The sequence below is a fragment of the Hibiscus syriacus genome, unplaced genomic scaffold, assembly GCF_006381635.1.
Source record: "Hibiscus syriacus cultivar Baekdansim isolate YM2019G1 unplaced genomic scaffold, ASM638163v2 tig00004919_pilon, whole genome shotgun sequence".
Taxonomy (NCBI): domain Eukaryota; kingdom Viridiplantae; phylum Streptophyta; class Magnoliopsida; order Malvales; family Malvaceae; genus Hibiscus; species Hibiscus syriacus.
In genome coordinates, this window is record NW_024062035.1 from 133709 (window position 1) to 161227 (window position 27519).

At 36.4% G+C, this 27519-nt stretch overlaps 2 protein-coding genes across 4 annotated transcripts; both read right to left on the reverse strand.

Moving 5' to 3' along the window:
• Positions 1–77: 77 nt before the first annotated feature.
• LOC120198870 (dihydrolipoyl dehydrogenase 2, chloroplastic-like) lies at positions 78–7371 on the reverse strand. 2 transcript variants are annotated; one of them, XM_039200115.1, is made up of 15 exons: positions 7020–7369; positions 5579–5725; positions 5018–5152; positions 4818–4935; positions 4124–4248; positions 2715–2840; positions 2547–2627; positions 2273–2335; positions 2110–2184; positions 1949–2027; positions 1758–1858; positions 1309–1422; positions 826–939; positions 648–719; positions 78–376 (listed from the first exon to the last, which is right to left on the reverse strand). In XM_039200115.1, exons 1-15 carry the CDS (start codon positions 7317–7319, stop codon positions 323–325), a joined length of 1704 nt encoding a protein of 567 aa, XP_039056046.1. In that variant the 5' UTR covers positions 7320–7369; the 3' UTR covers positions 78–322. The 2 variants fall into 2 exon arrangements, with proteins under 2 accessions (XP_039056046.1, XP_039056047.1); XM_039200116.1 differs by lacking the exons at positions 78–376; positions 648–719; positions 826–939 and adding an exon at positions 984–1066 and having other exon boundaries at positions 7020–7371.
• Positions 7372–8561: 1190 nt separating this feature from the next.
• On the reverse strand, positions 8562–20535 carry LOC120198867 (bromodomain and WD repeat-containing protein 3-like). Of its 2 annotated transcripts, XM_039200113.1 has the most exons (25): positions 20274–20535; positions 20014–20092; positions 19289–19637; positions 18937–19091; positions 18470–18709; positions 17696–17805; positions 17514–17591; positions 17309–17415; positions 16796–16890; positions 16603–16718; positions 16385–16488; positions 16220–16297; positions 15935–16013; positions 15635–15803; positions 14804–14874; positions 13811–13891; positions 13654–13724; positions 13067–13163; positions 12905–12964; positions 12320–12374; positions 11839–12236; positions 9908–11761; positions 9223–9801; positions 8983–9041; positions 8562–8767 (listed from the first exon to the last, which is right to left on the reverse strand). In XM_039200113.1, exons 3-25 carry the CDS (start codon positions 19630–19632, stop codon positions 8563–8565), a joined length of 5205 nt encoding a protein of 1734 aa, XP_039056044.1. In that variant the 5' UTR covers positions 19633–19637; positions 20014–20092; positions 20274–20535; the 3' UTR covers position 8562. The 2 variants fall into 2 exon arrangements, with proteins under 2 accessions (XP_039056044.1, XP_039056043.1); XM_039200112.1 differs by lacking the exon at positions 20274–20535 and having other exon boundaries at positions 20014–20225.
• Positions 20536–27519: the final 6984 nt, after the last annotated feature.

The following is a 27519-nucleotide window of genomic DNA, read 5'->3' on the forward strand; positions in this document are numbered from 1 at the left end:
CAATTTGTTTCCTCAGTGTGACCATTTTACCCTTTTAATGTCCGAATACTGGATATCATTTCGAGGAGGACAAGGAATACGAGCTTGCAAGAAATAAACTATGAGCACAATAATATGTATTAACAATGACACAAAGCTGTTAAAAACTTCAGGCACAACTACCATCAACACGAGTAAATTCCTCCTAGATGTTCCCTCTCGCAGTTTAGACGCCGTTTCGATGTCTGTCACCGGGAGAGACAAGGTTCCTCGATAGTCCCTAATCCAACCCAAGCTCTTAAAAGAATTATGCGGTTTTTGTTTCGGGTGCTTTGAGAAGCATTTATGCGGAAACCGGCTCGCTTACTGGGCTGCTAGTAGATGCAGGGGCTTTAACCTGGTTAAGCAATAAAATCAAATAGTGTATAGGGATTCGTTGCGCTTCTGATTCGGAGTAATGCAAATATTTATGCACCATGCTACTCCGACTCTTCATTTTTTTATCGAGTTCTCATGTCCACAACTCGTATACAATAGATATTAAGACATGGTTGGTAAGGGATATGATTATCTAAAAGAGTATCCAAATCACATGGTTTATGCCTTTTGAGTGCATGATTACAAGATCATAAATCTTGAGAGCGTTATAAGAAGGATTCAAAACTGACCTTTGCCGATTTGAACAGTTCATCAAGAACTTCCGACAATGTTGGATGCGCATGAACTGCAAATTTGATGTCCTAAATGGCACAAACTCGAAATATTTACAATTTCAAAGCTTCGCCAAGTAATCAGGAAACAGATTCGTGAACCGAAAATATTTTGGTTTTCACACTGAAGACTCACCTGGATTCGTGTTCCTAAAGCCATGGCATTTGATGCCTCGTGGATGAGGTCCGCTGCGTGCAAGCCGAATATATGAACTCCAAGAATCTCTCCATTGTCCGGGTTGTAAATCAACTGCATGGAAGAATCATACCTAGGGCTTAGCAATTATATCAATGGCTTGAGACGAAGTTCGAATGAGAAGCAAAAACCAAACCAAAGGATACAGAGATACCATAGTCCATCGTCATTGGTTCTTTCTCTATCAAAGAAATGAAACCTTTCCTTAATCATTTATTTTAAGAATTCAGCACCATATAAGATATAAGCTTCGATTAGATATTCTTTTAGAACTGACAAATATTTGTTTCCAGCATTTTTGTGAAAAACAGGAAACAAACTTTTTACAATGGAGAAGTACGCGGAAAAAAATGAAAATTATCTTCTTGCAATATCTTTATCATGTTAACTGATTGAGGCAGGTTTCAAGATAAATGAAATAACCTTAGCAAGTCCCTCGCCTTCATTTTCTGCCAGTGCCTTTGTGTTAGCCTTGAAACTTGTTTTCGCAATGCTTACTTCGAACCCTTCCTTCTCAGCTTTCTCTCTTGCTTGAGGCTGTGAAGTTAGAGCATTGTCAAATTTTCAGATTTAACGCCATAAGAATACCATTTTAGGTATTCTGAAGAAAAGCTTTGTAATATATATAGGGTAAGTTTTACATGTTTTTAGGATAGTTGGATAAGTGATAATAGACGGCTGAGATTATCTCCTTGTGTTTTTCAACGAATATCTTTTCACTTTCTACCAATAATCTTAGTCATCTATTTTCACACATCTAACGATCCTAAAAACATGTAAATCTTATAAATATAAGGCTACATCAGAAAGTTTCAACCAATTTAAACGTTATAATAAATCAGATATTGAGATGTTTGCGAATCTGTATTCACCTCTGTCAAACCAACCATACTTATTTCAGGGTGAGTGAAGCAAGCTGCTGGGACGCTGGGGTGATTAAGCACATGATCTCTTCCAGTGACTTGCTCGACAACTGAATCGAGATATTTAAGCAAAAGATGAAATGGATCTAAACAAAAATATCAGTTACAATTGAGCAAAGAATAAGTTAGCAGGCACTTACCGGAAATTCCTTGTGCACTTGCTGCGTGAGCAAGCATCATTTTACCATTTGCATCACCGATGCAGTAAAGGTGAGGAACCTGGCATTCAAACTTAACATATTAGTGTTTGTTTGAAGTCAATATGTGTAAAATATATGTTAGAAAGAATTTTGCAACTAACCAGATTTCCATTTGCATCAATTACACGCATTCTCCCATCAACAGGAACAAAACCCCTTTGTGTCGCTACATTAATCTGATAAAAAGGAATATGCATGTTCTGATTCATTTCCTTTTAATGGACAATCATATATAATCCAACAGTATTCATGAAGAAGACATACATTCTCCAAGCCAAGACCATTAGTGAATGGAGCCCTTCCAGTAGCAATTAAGGCTGCATCTACCTGGAGAAAAAAAAGAAAAAAACTCAACCAGATACCAATGAATGCGATTAACCAGATACCATTTATAGATTTGACATCAGGAACAGAATCGTATGACTGCAATTTCAGTACATGATAACATTGTCTAGAAATAAATAGACTGCCATAAATGCCAAAAGTGAATTGGGAGATTCAAGAATTCCCATAAGAAAAATAAACATTATGCAGATACCTCCAGGGTGTCTTTGTGTTCCTTAGTCTTGGCATCGGTAAGCTCAATAATGACAGGTTTTCCATCCCTTGCAGGAGTGATCTATAAATAAGACCAAGGAAAATCAATAACCACTTATCGAACAGAGAACAGGAATGTACACAGTCACAGATCGAAACAGTAGATTACCTTGGTTGCAAACACTCCAGTATGATAATCAATTTTCCTTGGGTTGATCAGCACCCTTTGGGCCAACTTACCAATCTCAGGATCAAACCCAGGCATAAGTTGATCTAGAGCTTCAATAAAAGTAACCTGCATAAACCTCTAACATTAGCATTGTTGTGTTGGAATAAAAACTCAAGGGCATTTAAGTTATGCTATAATTTTGTACCAGCCATAGAACATTAATAAAAGGCAAATAGAGATTTCAGTGACTGACATCTATCCCTGTTGTTATGAAAGGGGGTTTTAATGAGGCCTCCCATTTTTATCAAAAAAAAAAAATCTATCCCTGTTGTTTATGGTAATTCATTTTTTTTATAGGAATGTGAGGTCTCATTAAAAACCCCCTCATGATTAACGGACCACCAAAACGGTGTTCTATAGTCAGCGGAAGGGGGAAAAAAGTGCCTCGTTTTATAAATAGATCAAACTCGTACAAATTACATAAAGAAACACCTAACACACCATCCAAAAAACAGACTCCCAGCACAAACTACATAGGGGCAGAGCACATACAAAACATCACCCAATCCCTTGTTTAGCCAGAGAATCTGCCTCCCAATTGCAACTTCTAGAAATGTACCTAACAATAAACCCCCTTTCCGAAATAATAGATACAATTTTCCCAACCAAAGAAGTAAAGAAAGGAGGGGCTGAAGCCATCCACATAATCCAGTCCACAGCTACTTTACAGTCACTCTCAATGATCAATCTTCCCTCCTTAGCCCATGCTGATGTGAGAAAGAAATCAATGCCTTTTTCTATTGCTTTCAACTCTGCCAAAGGGGGAAGACAAGGGCCAACACTAATAGAAAAAGACCCTAAGACATTACAGCTGGGGTCCTTCAAAATACCTCCAATACCACCCACTAGCCCATCACCACTAACCGCCCCATCAACATTAAACTTAAAAAAATGAGTTGGAGGAGGAAGCCAACTCTGAACGGTTTTCCTTTTAACATTAGGATAGGGAAGCTTATCTGCAATAGTAGGATCCCCAATAAGAGAGTCAACTAGGATATTGCTTATCTGTAATTCATTCAATCATGAATTGGATCAAGGAGAATGTATCTATAATAGGGGCATGCTTTGTATGGTCTAAGTTGGCTTGCAGTCATTTGGTATACAATAGCAGTCAACAAAGAGCATAGATCCTCCCAGCTTGGAGTTTTGGAGATAGCATAGATTAATCCTAGAGTTGAGAAGCATAACTTCAATGCATTCTTCATCTCAAGTACTTAGAGATTTCAGGAGAAAGAAACTTTTAATCTGAAACAAAAGGTAAATTTAGAGTCTCTGAATCCTCATATCAAGATTCCTACATTTATTTCATAAAATATACAAGATAGAAAAAGAAAAGAATTAGTTATCACCTCACTGCCAAGTGCAGTGTATACATCACTAAATTCAAGACCAATATAACCACTTCCAACAATTGCAACCCAGTCAGGAACAAACTCCAATTTCAGGGCATGGTCACTAGTAATAACAGTCTTCCCTGCAGTTTATAATAATAATTAGAAAGAAAAGAAGAAGAAAATAGAACAATAACAACAGAGAATATTACAGCTAGGCAATTCATGCATCACTCTATAAATGTTAAATTCTGAAAGTTGTTCTCTTGAAGCAAATTTCTGTCAGGTTTCCGGAAGACACATTTCAGTTATTTGTTAATTAATACTAATCTTGGGATTAATCCCCAAAAATCTATGAAAGACTTGGATGAGATTTCTAGTTTCCAAACCACATTATCTATATGTTGCAGATGCAAAATTCCCATTGGTTCAGCTGCAATTGAATAACTAGGAAATGTTCATACAAACTTTTGCTTCCACTTTTCACTTGGTTGAACTGATACATTATTACCTGTTACATAACATATGGCCATCTAAAAATCTCATGAAAGTTGCCCCAACTAGGGATTAAAATGTAAAAGAGGACGAAGACAGAACAAAAGACGTATCATGGGTAGTGATACTATCAAATGCCCGTTCTGCCTTAAACACCCAGATTATTTTTATCAAACCATTAATGGAATAAGTAAGACTTCAAAGGCATAAATTATACCATCAACTTCAATGCCCTTGGGAACAAAAGGGACGGAACCAGTAGCAATGATGATATCTTTTGCAGTTACAGTGGTGTCAGTAAAACCAACCTTCCCATATTTCACCTTTTGGGGACCCTGAATACACATTTAGAAAAATAAGGATACTTGAGAACAAAAAAATCAGACTGAATTTTGTTAAAAGTGCAAGTTAGCCTACCACAATAGTACCAAAACCAGTTAATATATCTACTCCAAGTGCCTTCATTGAGTTAGTTAAATTGCTTCGAATTTTTGAAGCAAGATTATTTGCATGGTCAGCAACTGCCTGTCTGTCATATCCAGCAGCAGAAACCTACCATATGTAACAAAGAAGAACAGAAAAGAAGGAAATAATCAGGATAACAAATGGTGAGCTTGGTCTGGCTAGCTGATAGACTAGTTCACATTAAAATTAAGAGACTATCAACATGTTTTTTTTTCCCGGTTAAAAGCACAAAAATGTCAGTTTAAATGCAAATAGTGATATATTTCGAAGTAATGATGAGGTATGTTGCTCCTCTTCATTTTCCTTTAAGTACTTGTGCCGGACACATGGATATGACATGATATGACCTCCAAAGAAGGATCCTTCAAATTCATGGAAAAAACATAAAAGAAAAAAAAATCTGATAATACCTGTGCCCTACACATACCCACCCTCGCACCCAAGTCCAAGTAACATAGAAGACGTGTCTCAGCCTAACTCTAAAACGAAACCATAACAATTGAATCCTGTTACCTGCAAACCCAAAGCTTTCATGTGATGCTCATTTTGAAGTTCACGCATTCTACCACTAACAGCCAGGAGAGCTTTTGAAGGAACACAACCTCGGTTAACACAGGTTCCTCCCACAACATCGCCTTCAATGATAGCAGTTTTCAAACCCTGCACTAGCAAAGCATCACCAGAAAATTAAAGAAGGAATCGGACCATAAGTACTAATTTCTCGAAAAAAGAGGGGGGGGGGACAACAATCCACGATCAATGCACCATTGATCTTCACTTACAGCAGGAAAAGCAAATTCAACTGAATAACTACAGAGGCTTCTTTCCTAATAATTACATTTCCTAAGAAGTTCTACTAAAGAACCAGGAAAAAATCAGAGAGACCGAGTAAGTTTCAGACTTTTAGCTAAAAGATAAATTGAAATAATTGACTAATTGAGTGGAAAACAGAAAATTGAGCTAAATAGCGTCAAAAGGAGTAAAAAAATTAAAAGAAATTCAGTTTCATTAAAATGATAGAGCTAAAGAGTCCATACTGAGTGAAAAACATAGATTTTCAGCTTCAGCTACACGATTAAGCTAAAGATCGTCAAATTAGAGTGAAAAAAAAAGATTCACAGTTTCAGCTTTAAGATAGAGCTAAATAGCGTCAACACTGAGTGAAAAACATATAGATTTTCAGATTCATCTAAACGATTAAGCTAAAAAGCGTTAAATTGGAGTGAAATAAGTATTCTCAGTTTCAGCTATAAGATAAAGCTAAATATCGTCAAAATTGAGACAAAAAGACAAAAATCACTTACAGCAGGAAAAGCAAATTCAACTGAATAACTACAGAGGCTTCTTTCCTAATAATTACATTTCCTAAGAAGTTCTACTAAAGAACCAGGAAAAAATCAGAGAGACCGAGTAAGTTTCAGACTTTTAGCTAAAAGATAAATTGAAATAATTGACTAATTGAGTGGAAAACAGAAAATTGAGCTAAATAGCGTCAAATGGAGTAAAAAAATTAAAAGAAATTCAGTTTCATTAAAATGATAGAGCTAAAGAGTCCATACTGAGTGAAAAACATAGATTTTCAGCTTCAGCTACACGATTAAGCTAAAGATCGTCAAATTAGAGTGAAAAAAAAAGATTCACAGTTTCAGCTTTATGATAGAGCTAAATAGCGTCAACACTGAGTGAAAAACATATAGATTTTCAGATTCATCTAAACGATTAAGCTAAAAAGCGTTAAATTGGAGTGAAATAAGTATTCTCAGTTTCAGCTATAAGATAAAGCTAAATATCGTCAAAATTGAGACAAAAAGACAAAAAGATTTTTAGTTACAGCTAAAAGATAGAGCTTAGCGTCAAAACTGAGGGGAAAACATACAGACATTCAGTTTTATCTAGAAGAGAAGGCCAAATAGCATTAAAAAACGGAGTGAAAATAAAAGAAAATAGAAAAGACCTTCTCGACAGCATGCAATGCAGCTCCATGGCCACCGACGCCGGCGCCGATGATAATCAAGTCATAATCGAAGGACTTAGGAGTTCCATTGTTGCCGGATGAAGCAGAGATCTTGTTGGAATGTCCACGAGCAGGAGTGGAGAGTGAAACTCGTGTAGAAGCGGAGTGAGTTGAAAATGAAAAACCGGAAGGTTGCCTTCTGAGTCCGCAGAAGCGTAGATCGACATGGGAATGAAAAGCGTAATTAGTTGTAGGAAGTGAGGTAGGTTGAGAGAAAGATAGAGCTGGACTGTAATGCATTGCCTTTCTTTAATTTGTTTATTTTCCCTTTGGTGTTTGGGTAGAAAGAAAATGGGAGAGAAATGGAACCTGCAAAAGAGAGAGAGAGAGAGAGAGAGAGATGGGGGAGTTATCCAAGTCGGATTCACACTCCGATATATATATATATATAGATAAGAATAGAGTTGAGCTCGTGAGCAGTTTGGACTCGATTCGATAAAAATTTAATTCAGGTTGATTTGACTTAAGACTTTAATGAATTAAGTAGAGTAAAGTCTAACTCGATTTGATAAGTGCTAGTAGCTCGGTAATTTTTTTATATAAATTTTAGTAGTTATTTAAAAAAATATTTCATTAAAAAACTATTGATTTACTAATAGATAATAAAAACATGATGAATGACTAATCTATTAATTTATAGTATTAGTAGATTTTATCTGTAGTTTAAAAAAGTAAGATAAAAATTTTAATGAAGTTAACGAGCACGAGTTAAACAAAATTTTAATAAACAACAAGTGGAGTTGAGAAACAAAAAAAAATTTAACGACCATGAGTCAAACAATGCTCAACTCGCTCATAAGCAGCCTTGTATATATAGAGAGAATTATTAGTTAGTTGGGATTAAAATTATGTGTATAACTCTAAATTATTGATTATTTTTTAGTTGGGTCATTCAAGTATAAATTAGTCATTCAAGTTATCAAAAGATATAAAAATAATCACCAATAATTAATTGTGATAGAAAATTGTCGGAAAAATTACCTTGCATAATCATGCGAGCATCCATTGATTCAGCAACAAGTTCGTTTTGAATCATGTGAATGAATATGTTTTTTGTATTTTTCAAGAAAAGAAGAGATTCTTTAAGACATTTTACCTATACCAGCCCAATCTAAGACATTAGGTAAAAAAATGATTAAAATAATGACAAGTAATATATGCAAAACATATTCATGTACAAATATAAATTTTAAAACCATCAATTAGACATTGTAAATTACTTGTACATAAAAATTATTGTCAACCAATATGAACCGGAACGAAATAGCCTACCACTTCAATTTAATAGCGAACAACCTAGGCTGCAGATGTTTTTCATTTTGGCAATATATTCGGTTTCAATGGTCTGAAACAACAATGGACCTTTCTGGTGGATACTTTTCCACCCCTCATCTGAGAGCATAAATCAAATAACCAAAACTGGATTTAAGCAAAAAAAAATCTTTTAATTATCTACAAAGATGGCTCTTCACTATAGATGTATCTATGAAGGTTGCAAAGATGAAAATGTCCGCGAAAAGAACTCGGACAGGCGTTTGAGTTTAGATAAGAGCTCTTTGTTTCTCCCAAAGTAAGATTCTGCGTTCGACAACATGACCTGAATATCGTGCTGCACTGCTTCCAAGGTTCGATAATAGTTGTTCTCCAACCTACACTGAATAACATCGATCGATAATGGCACAGGGTACCTGCCAAAACACCGCGATTTCAAACATTCGGTCGCATTTTAAACCTCGAGGCCACAGAGTTTTTGTAGGTAAGGGTGGTGGGAGGGGAAAGCCTTTCCAAATCTAATTACAATTTTAGCACCTTTCTCTCTATGTTTACAAATGCTGACCCTATTAATAACTGGTGATTGAACAACATTCATATAAGCATGTAAAACACAACTCCTGAGATGTACCTGTTTGTAAAATTAGACTTCTGTGAAACTTGCTTCAACTTATTTACTGCGTATTGATCCTGCAACATTTTAAAGCGAAAGTTAATAAGAATTCAACCCAATGCAAGAGTGTCGCTTGAACTAAGCTTGAGTGATAAGTGATTTGGCAGGTCTCAATTTCAAGCTTGGATACTGATCCAGTACTTTTCATTAATTATTTGAAGTTCAGGAAAAAGATACAACTCATATCTTGCCATATACCTGAGCTTCGCGTGAAGATTTCTCCAATCTGGCAAAGGTGGAAAGTAGATTGTTTCTGATCTTACTATCAATATGAGGCTGCTCCCACTGCAAATCAGCATCAAAGAGTTCCCATGGACTGTGAAGTTGTGGATTCTTGGGCTCGCTCTTGTACCGAACAGTTAAGCTTTCCCAAGGACTGTCAGGAAATTCACAAGATTTGGGATTCACAGTCACAATCCGACCATCCCACCAGCTTCCACCATCTCCGCTGTCATCTTTCCACCAGACTTTGCACTTAGCCCTGGTGCCCCATTCCCTATTCATAGCAGCATCAAAGCGAGTTCTTTCTACAATGAAGTCGGGGAAACTAGTCATATCCAGTAAAGTCAAGTTAAATGATCTGTCGAACATGCTGGAAGAAGGGTCTGTAAATTTGAGCGTCATTTTACAGCGACTATCCCCAGACCCCGGAGACGTAGAATATTCAAGCCCTTCAACTCTACAAAATTCCACTGCCCTTAACAAGCTCCCTCCTTTAGATGAAGTCCAAGGTCCTGCTTCCTTCAAGCCAATATGAGCTGCATATTCTTGATGTCCCTGAAGAATAGAAGCTACCAAATGTAAATAACTTTGTAACTAAATATACCAACCGTCAAAATTACAGTATAACGGGAACAGATAAAAATAATTAATTTCATCTTACCTGTCTCAAGTATACAATTTCATCACCTAGTTGGGGAATATAGCGAGACCCTTCCTCATGTGTTGTCAACATTAACCATGACCCTTTTCTGGCTGATTGACTGGGTTTCCGTATTGGACTAGGGTCATTGAAATAGGTATTTCTTCTCCTATTTCTAGTAGACCTCGATCCAACTGCCATCCTTGAACTTGATCCCCATTCCTCACTCGGAAGTTGAGATCCATTTGTAGAACTACCCCAGGTGCTTCTATGTACATCTTCTGATTGAATTTCATGCCCTTTCAACCTGCAGGACCGTTTAATAGGAGCCCCATTTGTTGAACCCTCATGGAGGTCCCCTACCATACTTCTATCAAGGCTGGATTCAATTTTAGTGCTTTCTACCATGGCATCAGCATTTTCTGAGTTGGACCTATCTCTCTGTGTCTTTGATCTTCGATAAACAACATTATACATCTTTTTTGAATCTGGTTGTAACCCCACCAAATCAAGAGGAGTTGATATGGGAATTCTATCAACTTGGGCATCTGATTCTTTAAACCCATCACGTTCATTATCTGAACAGATATCATTGAATCTATCAACTAAGGGTACCTCTGAAACCATGTCCTTTGCCCTCTCTGAGGAGCTATCAATTAAAGTGGCATTTCCACCATTCGCATGACCTCTTGATAGTTTCAGTTTCAACCCAGGATTTTCATTGTCAATAGTTGTACTTTTTGACAAAAATCTTAACTTAGTTGAAATAGGCATATGGCCCTCTTTTACCTCAGAAAGCTGTCCATTCAGATGAGAAGTTAGGGTATGCATATCCTCGGAAGATCCGTTAACCCATTTTGGTGAATCAGGATATTTTATATGTTCACTAGGACCTGAATGGTCCTCAGCGTGAGTTGGATCATCCCGAAGTTCCACTTCACTCCCAAGGTTCTTCTCCGACATTGTCACCTTACCATTCATATCGTCCTTGCAAATTTTGATATCTGTACACAGGGATACAGTAGCACCAGCCTTTTCTGGTTCTACATATCCATTGGCAACATTTTCTTTTTCTTTATGGTCACAAAGCCATCGCGTAGATCCAGTATATGCATCCGATGACACAGGTTCACCAAATTTCAGACGTTTGGAAGTACGAGCCTTAACTACTCCCCACTTAATTGCCACATGTCCCCCATCTTTATCTTCAACCTTGTCTGATTGCCCACTTACTCTACCAATCATGATATTTTTAGCATCAACAGAAGAACACCCCATATTTGGCGAGCTTATATGTTTTACACCACCTTCAGTAGCTTCTTCAGAAGCTTTCCACGTCAGACCTATTGAATTTTCCTGTATGTCAACTTTTCTTTCCATTGTGCTTTCAGGTAGTACAAGTTTGTTTGGATTCCGCGCAGGAAATTTAAGGACCAATCTTCTCCTATTCCCAGCAGCATTATGAGATTCAGGAAGTGCATTGGTTTTAGCAACATCCTCAGACTCACCAAAGAAAACTTCTTTTCCTTTTGAAAGTTTGATTTGTCCATTTGGCAAATCTCCATCAGATTCATCACTCTCAACGTAAGAATCTTGTATCATAGATTCACTCTCAGATGAGTCACCTTCAGAATCATATTCTTCAACATCAGTTGATGTTCCAGTTATTTTAGAAAAGAAGTGTAAAGCATTGCGTGCAGCAGCTCTTCGAGGTCTCGATGATTTTGAAGAAGTTTTTGATGTAGAAGACTTTCTCCGTAAAGCTTTCCTTCCATTTCTTGATTTCCTAATAGGGCCATTACTGAAGGAGTTGCCATCGCATTCATCCAAATTCCTTCTTTTAACACGCCTACCAGAAGATGTCATAAACTCAATCTGCAGTGGAGGAAAATTCAAGTTAACCAAGAGCCTCTAAAAACTTAAAATATAGTAAAAAAGGATATTAAACTTACTTCAGCCTTCAGTTTTTTCCTTTTTGATCGGCGAAGGGCATCTTTATGAGTATCATCAATCTCACTGTCTTCTGTACTGCACTCAGAATCACCAGAGAGAGAACCTAAACTTCCTTGCTCCCCTCCTGTAGAGTGCTCCTCAATGACATTATACTCTGAATCATTATCATCACTTTGCACTTCAATTTCTGGTTCCCAATCCATGACATCTAAGAATACTGGCAGCGGAGCAGCAATTGCATCTAAGTCTGCTAAGGGTGGGATTTGGTAATCCTGGTCTAGAGTGAAGTTTGGTCCCACAGAAAGGTTCAAAGCACAAGGTTTCCACTCCAAACCTAAAGCACCCAATCGTCTTTTCTGGTACATGGTCTGATAGGGTTCTGTGTATGGTATCATCCCTAAAGTATTTAAACCCAAGCAATAATTAACCGATGGAATAAAATGTATCAATCATTTGGGGCAATTATGAGTAGAGTTAAACCTGAGTCACAAAGAAGATCTTGCATATTCCGCATATACGTAGTAAGCTGAGTTTCCTGAATTACAATGTCAAATCATCAGAATTTCAGCGATGAAAATGTAGTGTTTAATTACCTGAAAACTCAGCAAAATATTAGAGATGGAATATGAGCACCTTTATATACTTAAAGGCAAAGAAAATATTTTCTTTACAAAGGTGTAAAAAGCCAAAACTGCTAGACCCACATGTCTAGAAATGAGGTCAAAATCATTGATGGCATATAAGCTAGAACACATTTTTAACATAAACTTCGATATGCTCCACCATCTTCTCTTTCTAAATACACATGCGGATGCATGAGCCATGCAAATGATGAGCTAGAATAGTGAAGAGAGAAGAAAAATACTCCGAACAAAAAAAAGGAAACATAATTCCCAGTAAAAATGACACAAGGGCAATGAACCAAGCAGTAAATATTATCCATTTTAAGCTTTAAGATGATGGCGCTAACAGAGAACCATTATGTTAACTTCTCAGTATTTTAAATGCAAGTCCACCATATAAAGGACAGTTGCAACAATAAATGTTAAAAAATGGTCAACCAACCAGATCAAGTGAATTCCCAGAGGTGTCATGTATAAGTGGTCGATAATCACCCAGAAAGAACTGTTGATGAAGTGTACACAGAGTAAGTACAATTAAAAGCTGTTGAAACTAGTTGACTTGTAATAAAACCAGATGAAATATAGCAAGTTAAAATACAAGTACCTGATCATATTTGGCATCCTTCTGAGATTCACCTTGGCCTGTATTTAGTATGTATAATTGACCAACATCATCTGAAAGTATAATGGATGTCCCATCCCTATTTTACAAATACAATGAACAAGATATAGTAACTATGATATTGCAATATAAAACACAGGGAGAAGACTTCTAATAAAGATTCAAATGTAATTTAAATGAGGATAAGATAAAGTTTGTAATCCACCTAAATGATAGTACTTAATTCTATTTGCAATCCAATAAAAGGTCATAAGCATCACAGTGGAATAAGGGGTATAGATACAGGGTAGGGTAGGGAAGGGAGTAAAGCGTAAGTTTCCCATTGTCTAGATACTTTGAAAAGAAAAATGAAGAGCAACGCCTTATCTGATTAAATAGTGAAAAGGAAGGAAAACTATGAATTCTCATTAAGCAGCCTATTCATTTATGCATATAAAGTATATCCTGTCAAACAAAATAACATGATGCTAAAGCAAGCTTGATAAGATGAATAAAACTATTTAATTTTTAATAATACTGAATTGACACAATAAAAAGTTTCTAATCAACCATTCTCCAAGTGAACTTACGATGAAAACTTTCCATCAACCAACTTGAAACGAGCGATTTCATATATTCGAATTGGTGTGCCTTCCCATATCTACAGTCAAAAGAAAAATAAAACACGTCAAGCAACAGAGAAGACCCAAAGATACTTCACAGAGCATGAAGGAGCTTGAAACTCACATCCCAGACAATGGTTCTTCCATCATAGCCCGCACTCATTGCTATCCGTGGGTTGAAAGGATGAACATCCAAAACATATGTCTTAAATAAATGAGTAAAATGGTCAGATATAACTATGAAACAACTTCGCATCCAGCATTAGATACCGTCAAATCACAAGCACTAGAATTGGAAGTCATAATGTAAACATGGGAGCAAATAAAGCAGAACAGAAGTTATTCAAGATCTGATTAAAAACGATTTCATGGTGGCACATCAATAACATATCAGTAAATGAATTCTGATCCGGGGGCATAAAGTATTTTACACATGCTCGAATGTTCAATAGTTGTGGTCCAGTAGGTCTCATTTTGGGGTATGTTAGTTATGATTCCCATTGTTCCTTAGTTTTATACAATTTGGACCTTATCCCAATGCCTACATGTAAAATTTCAGAAAATCTCACTCTGATTGTTTTCAAAAGTATAAGCTAGTTATGAAAGTTGGCTATTAAATCGCAAAATTCCACCCTTCTCGTTTGAACCATACCCGAAATAACACTATTATAAAAAAATAAGCAGATTGAACTGCCAATGGAGAATGATTCAAAATCAATCACCAACTAAAATATGGTAATGAACTCATTTCTCACTTTTTTGCAAGAAAACAATAAGAGGCTAAGAGCAGGAAAGCAAATGAAACATCACAGGTCAGAAATTAGGTGGAAATTGTCAACAAGGATGCTCCATCAAAAAATCAGAAACAGGGAACAAAATGATGTCAAGAGCTCGAATAAACAGTACAAGGGATGCAAAGGAGCATTTAAATTAGAAGAGAATAATCCAGCCAAAATATCACCCAGACGACATACACCAGCTAAAATGGAAACCACATGAATTAATCTGAATTGTGGCATAATAACACAATAAATGTAGAAGAAACATATTGAAGACCATAGCTATTATACTACAAACATGAGAAAATAATTCAGGCTTGGAAATGTAAACAACTTACAGAATCAGTATGACCAGACAAAGAATGTACCAAGCTACCATCAGCAGCATTCCATACACATATTCTGCAATCTGCATCATGAGAATATGTTCTTTAGACAAAATCTGCAGCTACTTATGCCCTAGTCCAGATAACCTTTTAAATTTCCCAATTGGGTGTAGAACCAATATTGGAAAAGGATACATTGCACATTATGTTGAAGACACTGAATAGCTAGAGTAGCTCAGCAGCAAATACAGCTTAAAGAGACTTTATGTTTTACTCAACTAAATGATAGAAAAGCACTCATGTTGATTTCTTAAACTTCTGTTACATTTGATTGAAGCCTTCCTGATGACCAAACCATAGATTTGTTTAACGGAAAAATACAGCTCCAACTCTTTTTTTTTTTGGGGGGGGGGGGGGGCAATTCAGCTTCAACACCATTAAGACAGTTTTAATAAGCAAAATACTGCTAATAACATTCAACAGATAGACATGAAAGTTGTCACAGGAAATGAAGGTCCAAGTCAACCACTTGACTCAAAATCTTTACAGATGCATAAGAAATGAAATGAGCCACAGGCATTAAATAAATGAAGCATCAACGGCAAGTTATGTTCAACATATCATCAAGGTGATCACAGGAAGTTTTAACTCCAGCTACATGTGATGTGAGTTCCACATTTTAACATATTCTATTCATTTAGGGAGGGGAGAGGGTGTTGCATCAGCTTTTGAAGGGTATGAGAACAAATTCTTCGGTCAAACATGAATCATTACAATTTTATGTTCAAGGCTCCATGAAGTTCTCAATGGCAACCTTAAAATATTAGATGAATAGATAAATACCCATGATGGCAGCAAGGACAAAGCGGTTATCTAGGCTCCAGATTATCATATTTACACCACGAGGAGTTGGAAGAATTCTCTGGCGTGGACCCCCTCTTGGTGGTTGTGGAGGCAATGGTGGGGGTGGAACTTTAAGATGATAATGTTTACACCAGCGACCCACTTTACCCTGAAACATGTAACAGAAATAGAAGATTCTAAATGAAACAGGCATTAAGGGGAAAAAGGATGAAACCATAAACTTAATAAATGATGAAGGCCTAGGAAAAAAGCAGTTAAGGTGGAACTGTTTATAGTTACATGTGATCTTCGAGATCTTGGAATCCAAATAATTGCACTGCCATCACGGGAGCAGGTAACAATGTTATCTTGAGAAAACCTGGAATGTCACAGATCACATCAGAAAATGAAATGAACTGTTATATTCTTCTTCAAACTATAAAGTCTAATTATAAAGTGGAAACTAAGAAGTCCCTAACAACAACTGGTCATCTACAGGATTCTCGAGGAACGGACCCACACACACAAAAAAAAAGAACATACACACACACACACAAGAATACAAGACTTGAAGAAAATACCCACCAGGAGTTTCTAAATTTTGGAACACTCTCTTCTTTCAAGCAGTCTGCTGTAGAATATCTTGATGAAACAGAACAACCACTGCAATTTAAAGCAGTAATGTAAATTGAAATTGAAATTCATATTCTATTAATAAAATATCTGAGCAATAGAGTATGATACACAGACCTGAATTGCACATAATTTACATCATTCTCATGTCCAGCTAACACATCAATCTCACGAATTGGTTGGTCAGAATCATCTGCATTTGGTTTAGAAGCAATCCATACCTGCAGGATCGACAAAATAAAATTGTACACCTAAACTAGCACAATTACAAAAGAGATGGTAAAGCCGGACAACATCTTGGAATAGGAATTCATAGCAACAGGCATAATGTGTACCCTAGCTAAAGTGTCCGAGCTACCGGTGACAAAGACAGTTCCATTAGCATTGAAAGCACAACAAAAAATTTGATGGCTCTGTTGTATAGAAGTCGAAGATGAACAGTTGTTCTTTCCTGCAACCATTTAAGCATTGCTATGTAAAATTCATCCATCAAGGAGCATTAAAATCATGAATACTAAGGTAACAAACCAGCTAAAGAATCTGAAGGCTTTGGAAAATATATCCGGGGACGGATTTCAGCATTCCTAGCATCCCATATCCTACAAGTTCCATCATCAGATGACCTGCACAAAGTCAAGAAACCCTACATTTAACTTCAATGCAAACAGAAACCATGTACCAGAAGCAAACAACAATAGTGATATTAACCACAAAAGTGAAGGACTCAACTAAAAGATTTACAAGAAAAACACAATAGCGAAAATGAGCAAATAAAATAATGCAAAGCAATCAGTAGGGAAAAATAACCATACTGTAATACCGATAAAACTGAAAATATTAGAAAGGACAGCTTTTGAATGATTCATAGTTGGGCTTTTTTCGGGGGGAGAAGCCATTGTTGGGAAATTTGAACTTGTATTATATGACATTCTTAGGCCAACTACTTAACTTCTAGTTGAGGGTGACAAAGATAACGGAATTTGGCAGTTTTTATGACTATTGCAGAAAAAAAAATAAAGAGAGATTAGGAGCCAATCTTACGATAGAAGCTGATATACAGAGCCTGGCCTAGGACTAAAAGCAATGGCAGTAACAGCTCCAGTATGTCCTCTAAGAACTGAAATTGGTTGTCCATCTGGCAAGTGCCACTGTCAGCAAGCAGGAAACAAAATCACTATCATCGAATAAAAATATGATACTTTGAAGCAAGAATAGCAAGCATCAATAAGATGCAAGGGATTCTTACAACACGAATAATGCAGTCATTTGAAGCGGACGCCACCATAAAATTATTGGAACTGACAGCCAGGTCAGTTATGTCACCCTTTCATCCAAATAGAATTTATGTAACGTGTAACTAAAGAAATCAAAGATAGAACCAACAACAACAACAGTTTCAAGATGTGCATTATGGCTCATAAAATTCACCTCATGTCCGCGGCAGCTAGCCAAGCAATATGCAGTCTCCATAGACCAAATTTTCACAAGACGGTCATCAGAACCAGTAATTACATACCTCCCAGATCGATCAAATATTGCTGCAAGTAGTATAGAAAACAAATTCAAGTTCATGATGCTAAGAAAAATCTCGTCAAGTTCGGGGCTCGTGAGTGCAAGCAAGTAAATTATCAAATAATGTGTTCAAATACAGAATGAAAAGACAGTAGAGACCACAAAAAGCCAGAAACTGTAAAATATATAGGCAAATAATCTTTAATGAGCTCACAAGTATATTAAGCTCTTCTTTGCAAGGCTGCCTTTTTTCCTTTGGGGAGAAGGGGGAGAGGGATGGGCTGACAAGCAGGTATGCATGCTTAATTTATGACAAACAAATAGGCCTATTTAACCAAAATCTGAAGCACAATGTATCAAGTTTACTCAGGGATATGATTATTCATGTTCTTTTTTTGAAATTATATGTACATTTAGAATCACAATTGCAAATACAGATAATACATATCTAAATAACTATCACAAGAATTAATCACTACAAGTATAATTGGACTAACAACCAAAATATATCCAGACAGGGACCACACATAGTGGCACTTAAACCAGAATAAATCTGGACTGAGAACCCACACATGTGGGACTCAAACCTAGGACATCAAGGGTCCCAGGGCCTCAACCTAGCCATAAAGCTAAGGCCTCATTGGCAGGGATATGATTATTCTAAATATATAAAAACACAAAAAATCATACCACAATAGACAGCATTCCGGTGTCCTCGCAACCTCTTGATATTTTGCATCTTCTGCACCATAGTTGATGGTTTTGCAATGGCATAACATGCTGCACGAATAGATGGTGCCCGATGATGTCTTGTGAAACCACCCCCAATTTCCCTTAAACTCAGCCCACGAACCTGATCTGCATGCATATGAGGCCAGCGCATATGAACAGGAGGATGTTTGGCTTCACTTTTTCCTTTGTTGCCATCATCTGATGGGAAGAAAATCAAAATTGAAAATCACATAAAATTAGTGGCAGAAGGAAATTCATGAAGATAGAAAAATGGAAGCATGAGCAAGAGAAGCTATTTTATAATCCAATGAAGTAATATCCCAAAAACCAAAAAGTAATGGACTTCATCTGATTTTTTTTTGCAAATGCTTTCCAGGTATAAAGTGTGAAGAAATATGTTCCATGGCTGAAATAAAACCACCTACAGCTCAAAAGAGAAAAGGAGCCTGTTCCTAAAAGAGTGGGAACATCAGCGGCATTTGGAATGTGTCTCGCACTTTTGCCTTCAGATTGGGAAGGTGCAGTTAATAACAACCGCTTCAAAAGCTTTATCAAGTGATCTGTTTCAATGTGAGGATTCCTACACAAGCATAAATACCACAAAAAACAAGTCAAACTTTTCATAAAATCTGCATGAAACAGAGAAAATGCCTGTTACTACTTGGTTATAAAATAAGTTGCTTTTGTCATTTGAAGTGACAAACAGAAAACAAATTTACCACTATTCAACAGACATTTTATAATCACTTGAAACAAAACTAAAAGCTAATCCCATACCTCTGCACCAACTGCGCATAACTCAAAGGAAATGACATGCCATCATCATTTTCTTGTCCGCTATGTTCCCCTGCCCTTGAATACCAAGCATGATACCTTCTAGGTAGAAGCTGGTTTTCAAGCAGTTCATTCCAAAGCTGCCCATACGTTCTTTTACAAGGGCTAACTGAAAGGAAATGCATAATCAAAAAGTAAACTTCTCTGAGGTCAACATCTGCATCCCGCTTCTCAGAATCATTTGTCTCTGCATTTGCAATTTGAGCTTGCACCTTAGTGGAAAAACGCAAAGGCTTCATCTTAACAGGAGGAGAATCACTGGAGGGAACATATTTCTGGAGAGCCATATCACCTGCAAATTAGAACGATACAATCAACAAAATTACTTGCGGCAAGTTCTACCTGATTTGCACATGACTACAATACATAAATAAGAACTGAATAACAACACGTGCAGCAGAAAGATCCTTTCAGTCCAATGCAAAACCACAATTTGAATTATTCGAGGGGGGAAAAACTAAGATCTCATCATAAACACAAAACCATCCAACCCCAAATTGAACATATACAAAATATAACAGCAAAGAGGTTCCAGCCGGGACTAAAATCAAAATTCAACATCTGGGTTCTCTCGATAGATTCCTCAATTAAGGAATTCACAGCAAATTCATTCAAATATCAAAGCATAAGCACTGAAAATAGAGGGAAAAAATACATCTACAACGTACCACGTGGACTAAATGGAAGGGCAGTCACCGGAAACAAGAAAGACCCTTCCACGCATTAGAAAATTCACAATGCAAAGGCCTGTAATAGCAAGAACAGATCAAAAACCCTAAACATAAATTATTTCCACCGCCAACAATCAATAAACATAAATTCTAAACTTAAAAGGTAAACAAAAACTGGCCTAATTCGACAATTAATGCGATAAATGCAGAAAAAAATTAAAAGGGAATAAATTTCGAGAAGAAGGGAAAAGAATAACCAGAAGTGTTACTGAGATTGCATTCTTTTCAGGAGTAAAACGAATCATTCAGGAGGCTTCAGTGTTATCTTCTTCAACTTAAAAAGAAGATTTAAAGTCGGAATGGGGATCGAGTGGAAGAAGATAATCGCTAAAATTTTTATTCCAATCAAATTAGAAAATAGAAATTCGAAGGGGATAGCGAGTGAGGGACACGCGCGAGATGAATTTAAAAAAAAAAAGGAATTCTAGGAAGGAGCTGTGCGTGTGTATTTTTCCTGTTGGGGTTTCCAGAGAGAGAGAGAGATACGGAGGAGAGAAGGACGATGGAGAGAGAAATAGAATATGAGGGAACCGAGGATTCAACGCAGCGTTTTATATCTTATTTTCACGCACAGTATCTTGGCTAAACTACATCATTAGTGATCATACTATTATCTCTCTCCTATTTTGGTCACATTAATTATTAATCACTAATGCTATAATTTTTATTTAAAATTAAAATTATGAATAAATCGATAATATTTATAAAATGTTAATGTTTTTTTAAAATATTTTTAAAATTATTTTTGATATAAAAAAATGCTCAAATTATATGTCTTCATTTGAGTGCCTAAATTTTTTTTCTATCTATGTAAATGACTAGTGATTTCTCCGTTACTATTTTAAGTCCATATGTTATAATAGTCATTTAAAAAATCGTTATCTACACATATCATGTTCATATTTTTTGAAATTTTATTTTTTAAAAAAAAATATTATCATTTAAACAAATGTTTTCCTTAAAATCTTAAATAAAATCTCAAATCTCTAAAATCCTTAATTTCAATCAATTATTATCGTCATCCACCATCAAAATCGTCGATCTGTCATCACCAATGTCGTAAATAAATGCAAAGGCAACATATCACATATTTCCACCCAAAGGTTCATCATTAATATGTGGTTGTTGATTATGGTTTGTGGTTTTAGAAATTTAATTTTAGGGGTTCAAGTCGATCATAAATAAGGGTGATGATCAATTAATAGTTGCAACAATGTACGAGTGATCGTTCGACGAAAGACGAGTGATCCAAGATGATTGACGACGAGAATAAATGGTATTAAAATTAAGGATTTTTTTTAGATTTTTAAAATTAAGTTTTTAAAAAATAATAATAATTTTAAGTTTTTAAAAGAAAAATCAAAAAAAGCAAATGTGGCATGTTAGATAATAATTTTTTAACAGTTGTAATGGACCATACATTTAAAATGATAATGTAGAAAATATTATACAAGTACATTGACCGAAAGAAAAAGTTTAGACACTTAAATAAAATATGTATAATTTGAGCAATCTTTTAGGTGTCTATCATTAAAAAATATCGTTAAATGAAACGTGTCATGTTCAATTTTTAAAAAATATATATTTTTAAATAAAATTTTATTTTTGAAAAAATAAAAAATAAATATGACACGCATCACTAAACAATCTTTTTTAACGTTAGACACATAAAAGTATAACGGATAAAATGTTAGACATTTATTTTCAACCAAAAATTCTTTAGAAATTAAAAATTAATTATGGATACATTTGAACACTTATTTATACATTAAACCTAAATTTATTATCATATATATCCAAAATAAGAAAATAAAGTAACATATATAATGACCAAAATAGAAAAGAATTTGTAGTATGATGGTTAATTCTTAGAAAGTTTATTGATGAATACGTATTAACTACGCGCCAGAAATATCGCGTGCCTTGACGAATACTTGAAAGCAGCGTCGTTTTATGGCTTGATGGGATGGGTTATGTTTTTTTTCTTATGGTTATTAAAGGTGTGTTATGTTTGTCGTACTGTAACACAAGCCCACGAATAAGTGGCCCCTTACTGGCTTTGGTTTTTGTCTTAATTGTAATTATTTCTTTATATCTGATTTAATTAGTTTTTGAGTTAATAATTATTATTTAAAATTTAAATATATATTTTTATTATTTAATATATTATAACTTTTTAATAATTTTTGTAAATATATTATTTTAAATAAAATATTTTATTATGATTATATTGTACTAAAAATCTTTTCCCCTTTAAGGTGAGGTTTAATATTTTCCATGTTAATTCTTAGAAAGTTTAACCTAATTAACTTTTTTTAGAAAGTTTAAAGGGTTTATTTATTTATTAGAAAATAATAAAATTATTTATATAATATAAATCTATTAAAATTTAAACACAAATTATATTAGTTTTTAATCTAAACATATCCTTATTTCATAGAACTATCTTGAACAAAATAATTAATGAGAATTGTTGCATTGTCTGAAGTTTAAATAAGAAGGTAACATGTCTGAACAAAATAGATTTTGTATCAGTGCAAATGCACTTTTGTACCAGTATTGAGGCACTTTAGTATTAGTGTTAAGGCACTTCCGTGAATTAATGGCAAACCCTTATTATGATTTTCATGATGTTTATTACATATTCATATGCTTGATCTATGCTTAATGCATTTTGGTGCATTATGACTTAACTTGTTAAGCATTCCTAGTTTTTCGATGCATCTAGTATAGTGAAGTCGTATGTGGCACTGAGCCGTAGCTCAACGTTTAAAATTATTTTCGTTCACATGTTAGTAGGTGCCAGACGTCGAGAGCTTATCGCCAATCTATCAGATTTCATATTTCAACAGCAACAGAGTATGTCTTGATTATTGTAGTGTGCATGTATTTTCATAGACTCTTTTTTGTATTCGAGTCTTAAGAAAAATTTTGGGTTAACCACTTCGGCGGTCCCGTGTAATACCCGAACCCGTCGGATTTCGTTTAAATTAGATTTGGGTGTTACATTTAGTGTTATCTGAGCGTTAGGTTCAATCGCTCCCAAGACCCGCGGGTTAGAGTCAGTAAGAGTCGGTAATGTACATGCCCCTAGAGTTTCAATGTACTTGGTTATCTGGAATGGTGATAATAACTCCCTTCTTTGAACTCTTTAGGTTATGGTCGATAACCCAGCTTCCAACCATGATGATCGTAAAGAGAGTCACATCTCACTCGCCGGAGACACTAGTGATGAGTACATTCCAGATACTAATGATAGAGGCATCCTTGAGGATGCAAGGATTGATGAGGCCACCTTCTTCAGGAATCTCATAGATGCCCTTAGGAATATTGTGTGAGCTATTTTGAGAGCACATGTCGCACCTACTTTATCCGCTTCACCACCCGTAGAACTCCAGGAGTCACATGTAGAGTAACTCCGATGCTATAAGACCACAGACTTCTATGAAACTAGTGATGATGACCCAATAGTCGTCGACCACTGGCTCTGTGAGACCCTTTGTACTTTGAGACAACTTCACCTTACCCTGAAAGGTAAATGCATCACTGCATTACTTAAGGGTGATATCATCGACTGGTGGGAGACAATCTGACTTGGGAGTACTTCTTAGAGGAGTTCAAGCATAAATATATTGGGGAGGCGCATATTGATGATCTAAGAGACCGATTCAGCTATATAGTCCAGGGAGACCGATCTATGATGAAGTACGAGCGCGACTACCTTTGCCTTTACCGTTATGCACCTGAGTTAGTAGCGACTGAGTACCACTATTGTCGGAGGTTCATATAGAGGCTTCACATTGTCATATTCATGCAGTTAGTTGTTGATTCATCGCAAGTTTTCGCAGAACTAACCTGCCAGGACAAGGTAATTGAGAGAATTCTGTTGAGAAGGGCCCGTATGATGGGTGATTCATGAGGCCAGAGCCGGAGATGACCAGATTCTTCAATGCTATCTCATTCTTCGGCCAAGAGGGCCAATGACTCTCGTGGAGGAAGGATGTCCCCACCATCACAGTCCATAAGGACTGGACAGAGTTCTGGATGCCACTGGGGATCGGGGTAATGTAGAGGAGTGCAACCCCTACAGTACAAGCATTACAGAAAGTGGTATTCGAATGAGTGTTATCCGGTTACAAAGGCTTGATTCGGTTAATGGTTGTTAGAGTATTTCATTCGAGACTTCCCTGAGGGAAGTAGCGCATCACTACTGTCTCCTTAGAGATCAGCTCAGTTGATTCAGAGAGGCCGATGATTGGTCTATAGTGGTAGTAGCTTGACAGTAGGGAAGCAGAGTAAGACACTTCGAGGTAAAGTTACTTTGAGGTGTTATGCAGTGAGGGCCCAAGAGGACTGTGAGCCATTAGATGTAATTTCATATATCTTTACTATTTATGGCACTCTAGTTATAGTATTAATCGATCATGGTTCTACTCATTCGTACTTGTGTCATGAGCTTGTCTAAGAGTAAAGTATTTTGTTAGATGATCTTGAGGTTAAGATGAGATTTTTTTAGCTCTTTAGAACTAGATGTGCTTGTGGAAAAGGTCAATCATTGGTGTCCAGTAGAGATTCAAGGTCAAGATTTCTCCGTTAACCTTATGGTGTTATATTTTCAAGAGTTTGATGCGATCTTTGGGATAGATTGGTAGACCAAGTATGATTCGAGGTTAAAGTGCAAGGCTAGACAACTCAAACAAAGACGCAATGATGGAATCAAAGTGATGAAGATAATGGCGAGTTCCATGGCACCTCTAGAATTATCTCAGCTTTAGCTGCTCAAAGATTAGTTGGTCAGGGTTGTGAGGCATTTCTAACCCATATGATGACACTTGAATTCCAAGCCCAACGATTGAAGACATTCGTACCGTGAGGAACTTCCCTGAGGTATTTTCGGAGGAGTTGCCCAGACTACCGCCAGATCGCGAGCTGGAGTTTATTATTGAAGTGTTACTCGAATCAACCTCGGTGTCCATTGCCACGTATCGTATGGCACCGACTGAGTTAAAGGATCTCAAGGTGCATATTCAAGAGCTATTGGAACAAGGGTTCATTCGCCTAAGTATATCACCATAGGGAGCATTGATGTTATTCGTAAAGAAAAAGAATGGGTCGATGAGGCTATATATCGACTATCGTCAATTAAACAAATTAATAATCAAGAACTGGTATTTGTTTCCGATGATAGATGATTTATTCAATTAGCTTATAGGAGAGAGAGTGTTCTCCAATATAGATTTGAGGTCAGGTTTCTACCAGCTGAAGATCAAGGATGAGGATGTAGCCAAGATGACGTTTAGGACAAGATATGCTTACTATGAATTTTTGGTGATGCTATTTGGACTTACCAATGCGGCCACAACTTTTATGGATCTAATGAATCAGGTGTTCCACCCTTATTTGGATTAGTTTGTCGTGGTGTTCATCTATGACATCTCAGTTTACTCCCAGTCAGAGGAGGATCATGATTGTCATCTTCAGATTGTGCTTCAAGCTCTTAAGGAACGTTATTTGTATGCAAAGTTCAACAAATGTAAATTTTGGTTGTCTGAGGTGTCATTTTTAGGCTATGTGGTAACCGTTGAGGGTATTCGAGTATATCCCCATAAGATTCAGGCTGTGTTAGAGTAGGAGCCGCCGAAGAATGTATCTGAGGTGTGTAGTTTCTTTGGACTTATCAGGTATTACTGTCACTTTGTGGAAGGATTTTTCATGATTGTCGCTCCTATTTCCAAGCTCCTTCAAAAAGATGAGACTTTCGTTTAGGATGAAAATCTTCAGCAAAGTTTCGATAAGTTGAAAAAATTATTACTCAAACATTGGTATTAACACAAATCGAGCCCAGAAAGGAATACACCTTGTTTAACGATACATATTTGAATAGATTAGTGTGTATCTTTATGCAAGAGGGGAAGGTAGTGGCGTATGTTTCGCGATAGCTTAAACCGCATGAATGTAACTACCCTACCCATGACCTAAAGTTGGTTGTAATAATCTTTGCTTTAAAGATTTGGAGGTAGTACCTCTTCGGGAAAATACTACATTTTCTCTTACCATAAGAGCCTTAAGTATATGTTTACTAAGAAAGATTGAATCTGACACATCGTTGTTGGGTCGAACTGCATAAGGATTATGACTATGGCATAGACTATCACCTGGGAAAAGCTAATATAGTGGTTGATGCTTTGAGCCGCAAGTCGATGACAAAACTCCGAGCACTATTAGGTAGGATGAGTTTGACTTCGGATGAAGGCTTAGTGGCAGAACTCTAAGTTGAGCCAGAGTTAGTTAGAAAATTAAAATAGATGCAAGCGACAAATGAATGTTTGATAAGAGAGTGAGTCCATTGAGGTAAGTTTCGGGAGTTTTAATTGAAAGATGTGGACATGTTATATTTCCAAAATCGACTTTATATACCAGCTAACTCGATTTGAGGGCGAGAATACTTGGTGAAGACAATTATAGTCTACTTTCTGTGCACCCCAGAAGTGAAAGATGTACCAAGAACTTCAAAATTTGTATTGGTGGCTGGGTATGAAGAGAGAGGTATCTGAGTTCGTTTTTAAGTGCTTGGTTTGTCAGCGAGTAAAAAATGGAGCATCAGGTTTCCTCCTATTTACTTAAGCCGATTCAAATACCTCAATGGAAATGGAATGTGGTGACCATGAATTTTGTCACCAGATTACCAAGGACTCATCAAAATCATGATGTCGTTTGGGTAGTAGTGGACTGATTGACCAAATCCGTCCACTTTCTACCAATACGAATGTACTTCATTTTAAAAATGTTAGCTCAAATATACATCAGAGAGATTGTGAGACTTCATGGGGTATTCACAACAATCATTTTTGATAAAGACATGCGGTTCACTTAGAGGTTTTGAAAGGCATTGCATGAGGCTTTAGGGATTAAGTTACATTATATAACTACCTTCCACCCCTAAACTGATTGGCAATCAGATATGGTGATCCAGTTCCTTGAGGATATGTTGTGATGCTGTGTTATTAATTTTGCAGGTAGTTGGGAGAATCATCCCCCATTAGTCGAGTTAGCTTACAACAACATCTACCAAAACAACATTCAGATGACACCCTATGAGGCGTTGTATGGACGAAAGTGTATGACTCCTTTGTGTTGGACTGAACTTAGCGAAAAGAAGTTGGTTGGTCTAAAGTTGATCCGATAGGTAGAAGATAAAGTACGGTTGATTTAGAGTCGAGTAGAGGAAGATTTGATAGACAAATGTCTTATGCGGATTTGAATTAGAAGGAATAGTTTAGTGTAGGTGACAAGGTATTCCTTAAAGTGTCACCTTGGACAAAAGTTCTACAGTTTGGCCAAAAAGGAAAGTTGACCGGCGCTTAATTGGACCTTATGAGATTCTCGAGAGAATAGGTCATGTAGCTTACCGACTAGCTTTACTGCCTAAGATGGAATGCATTC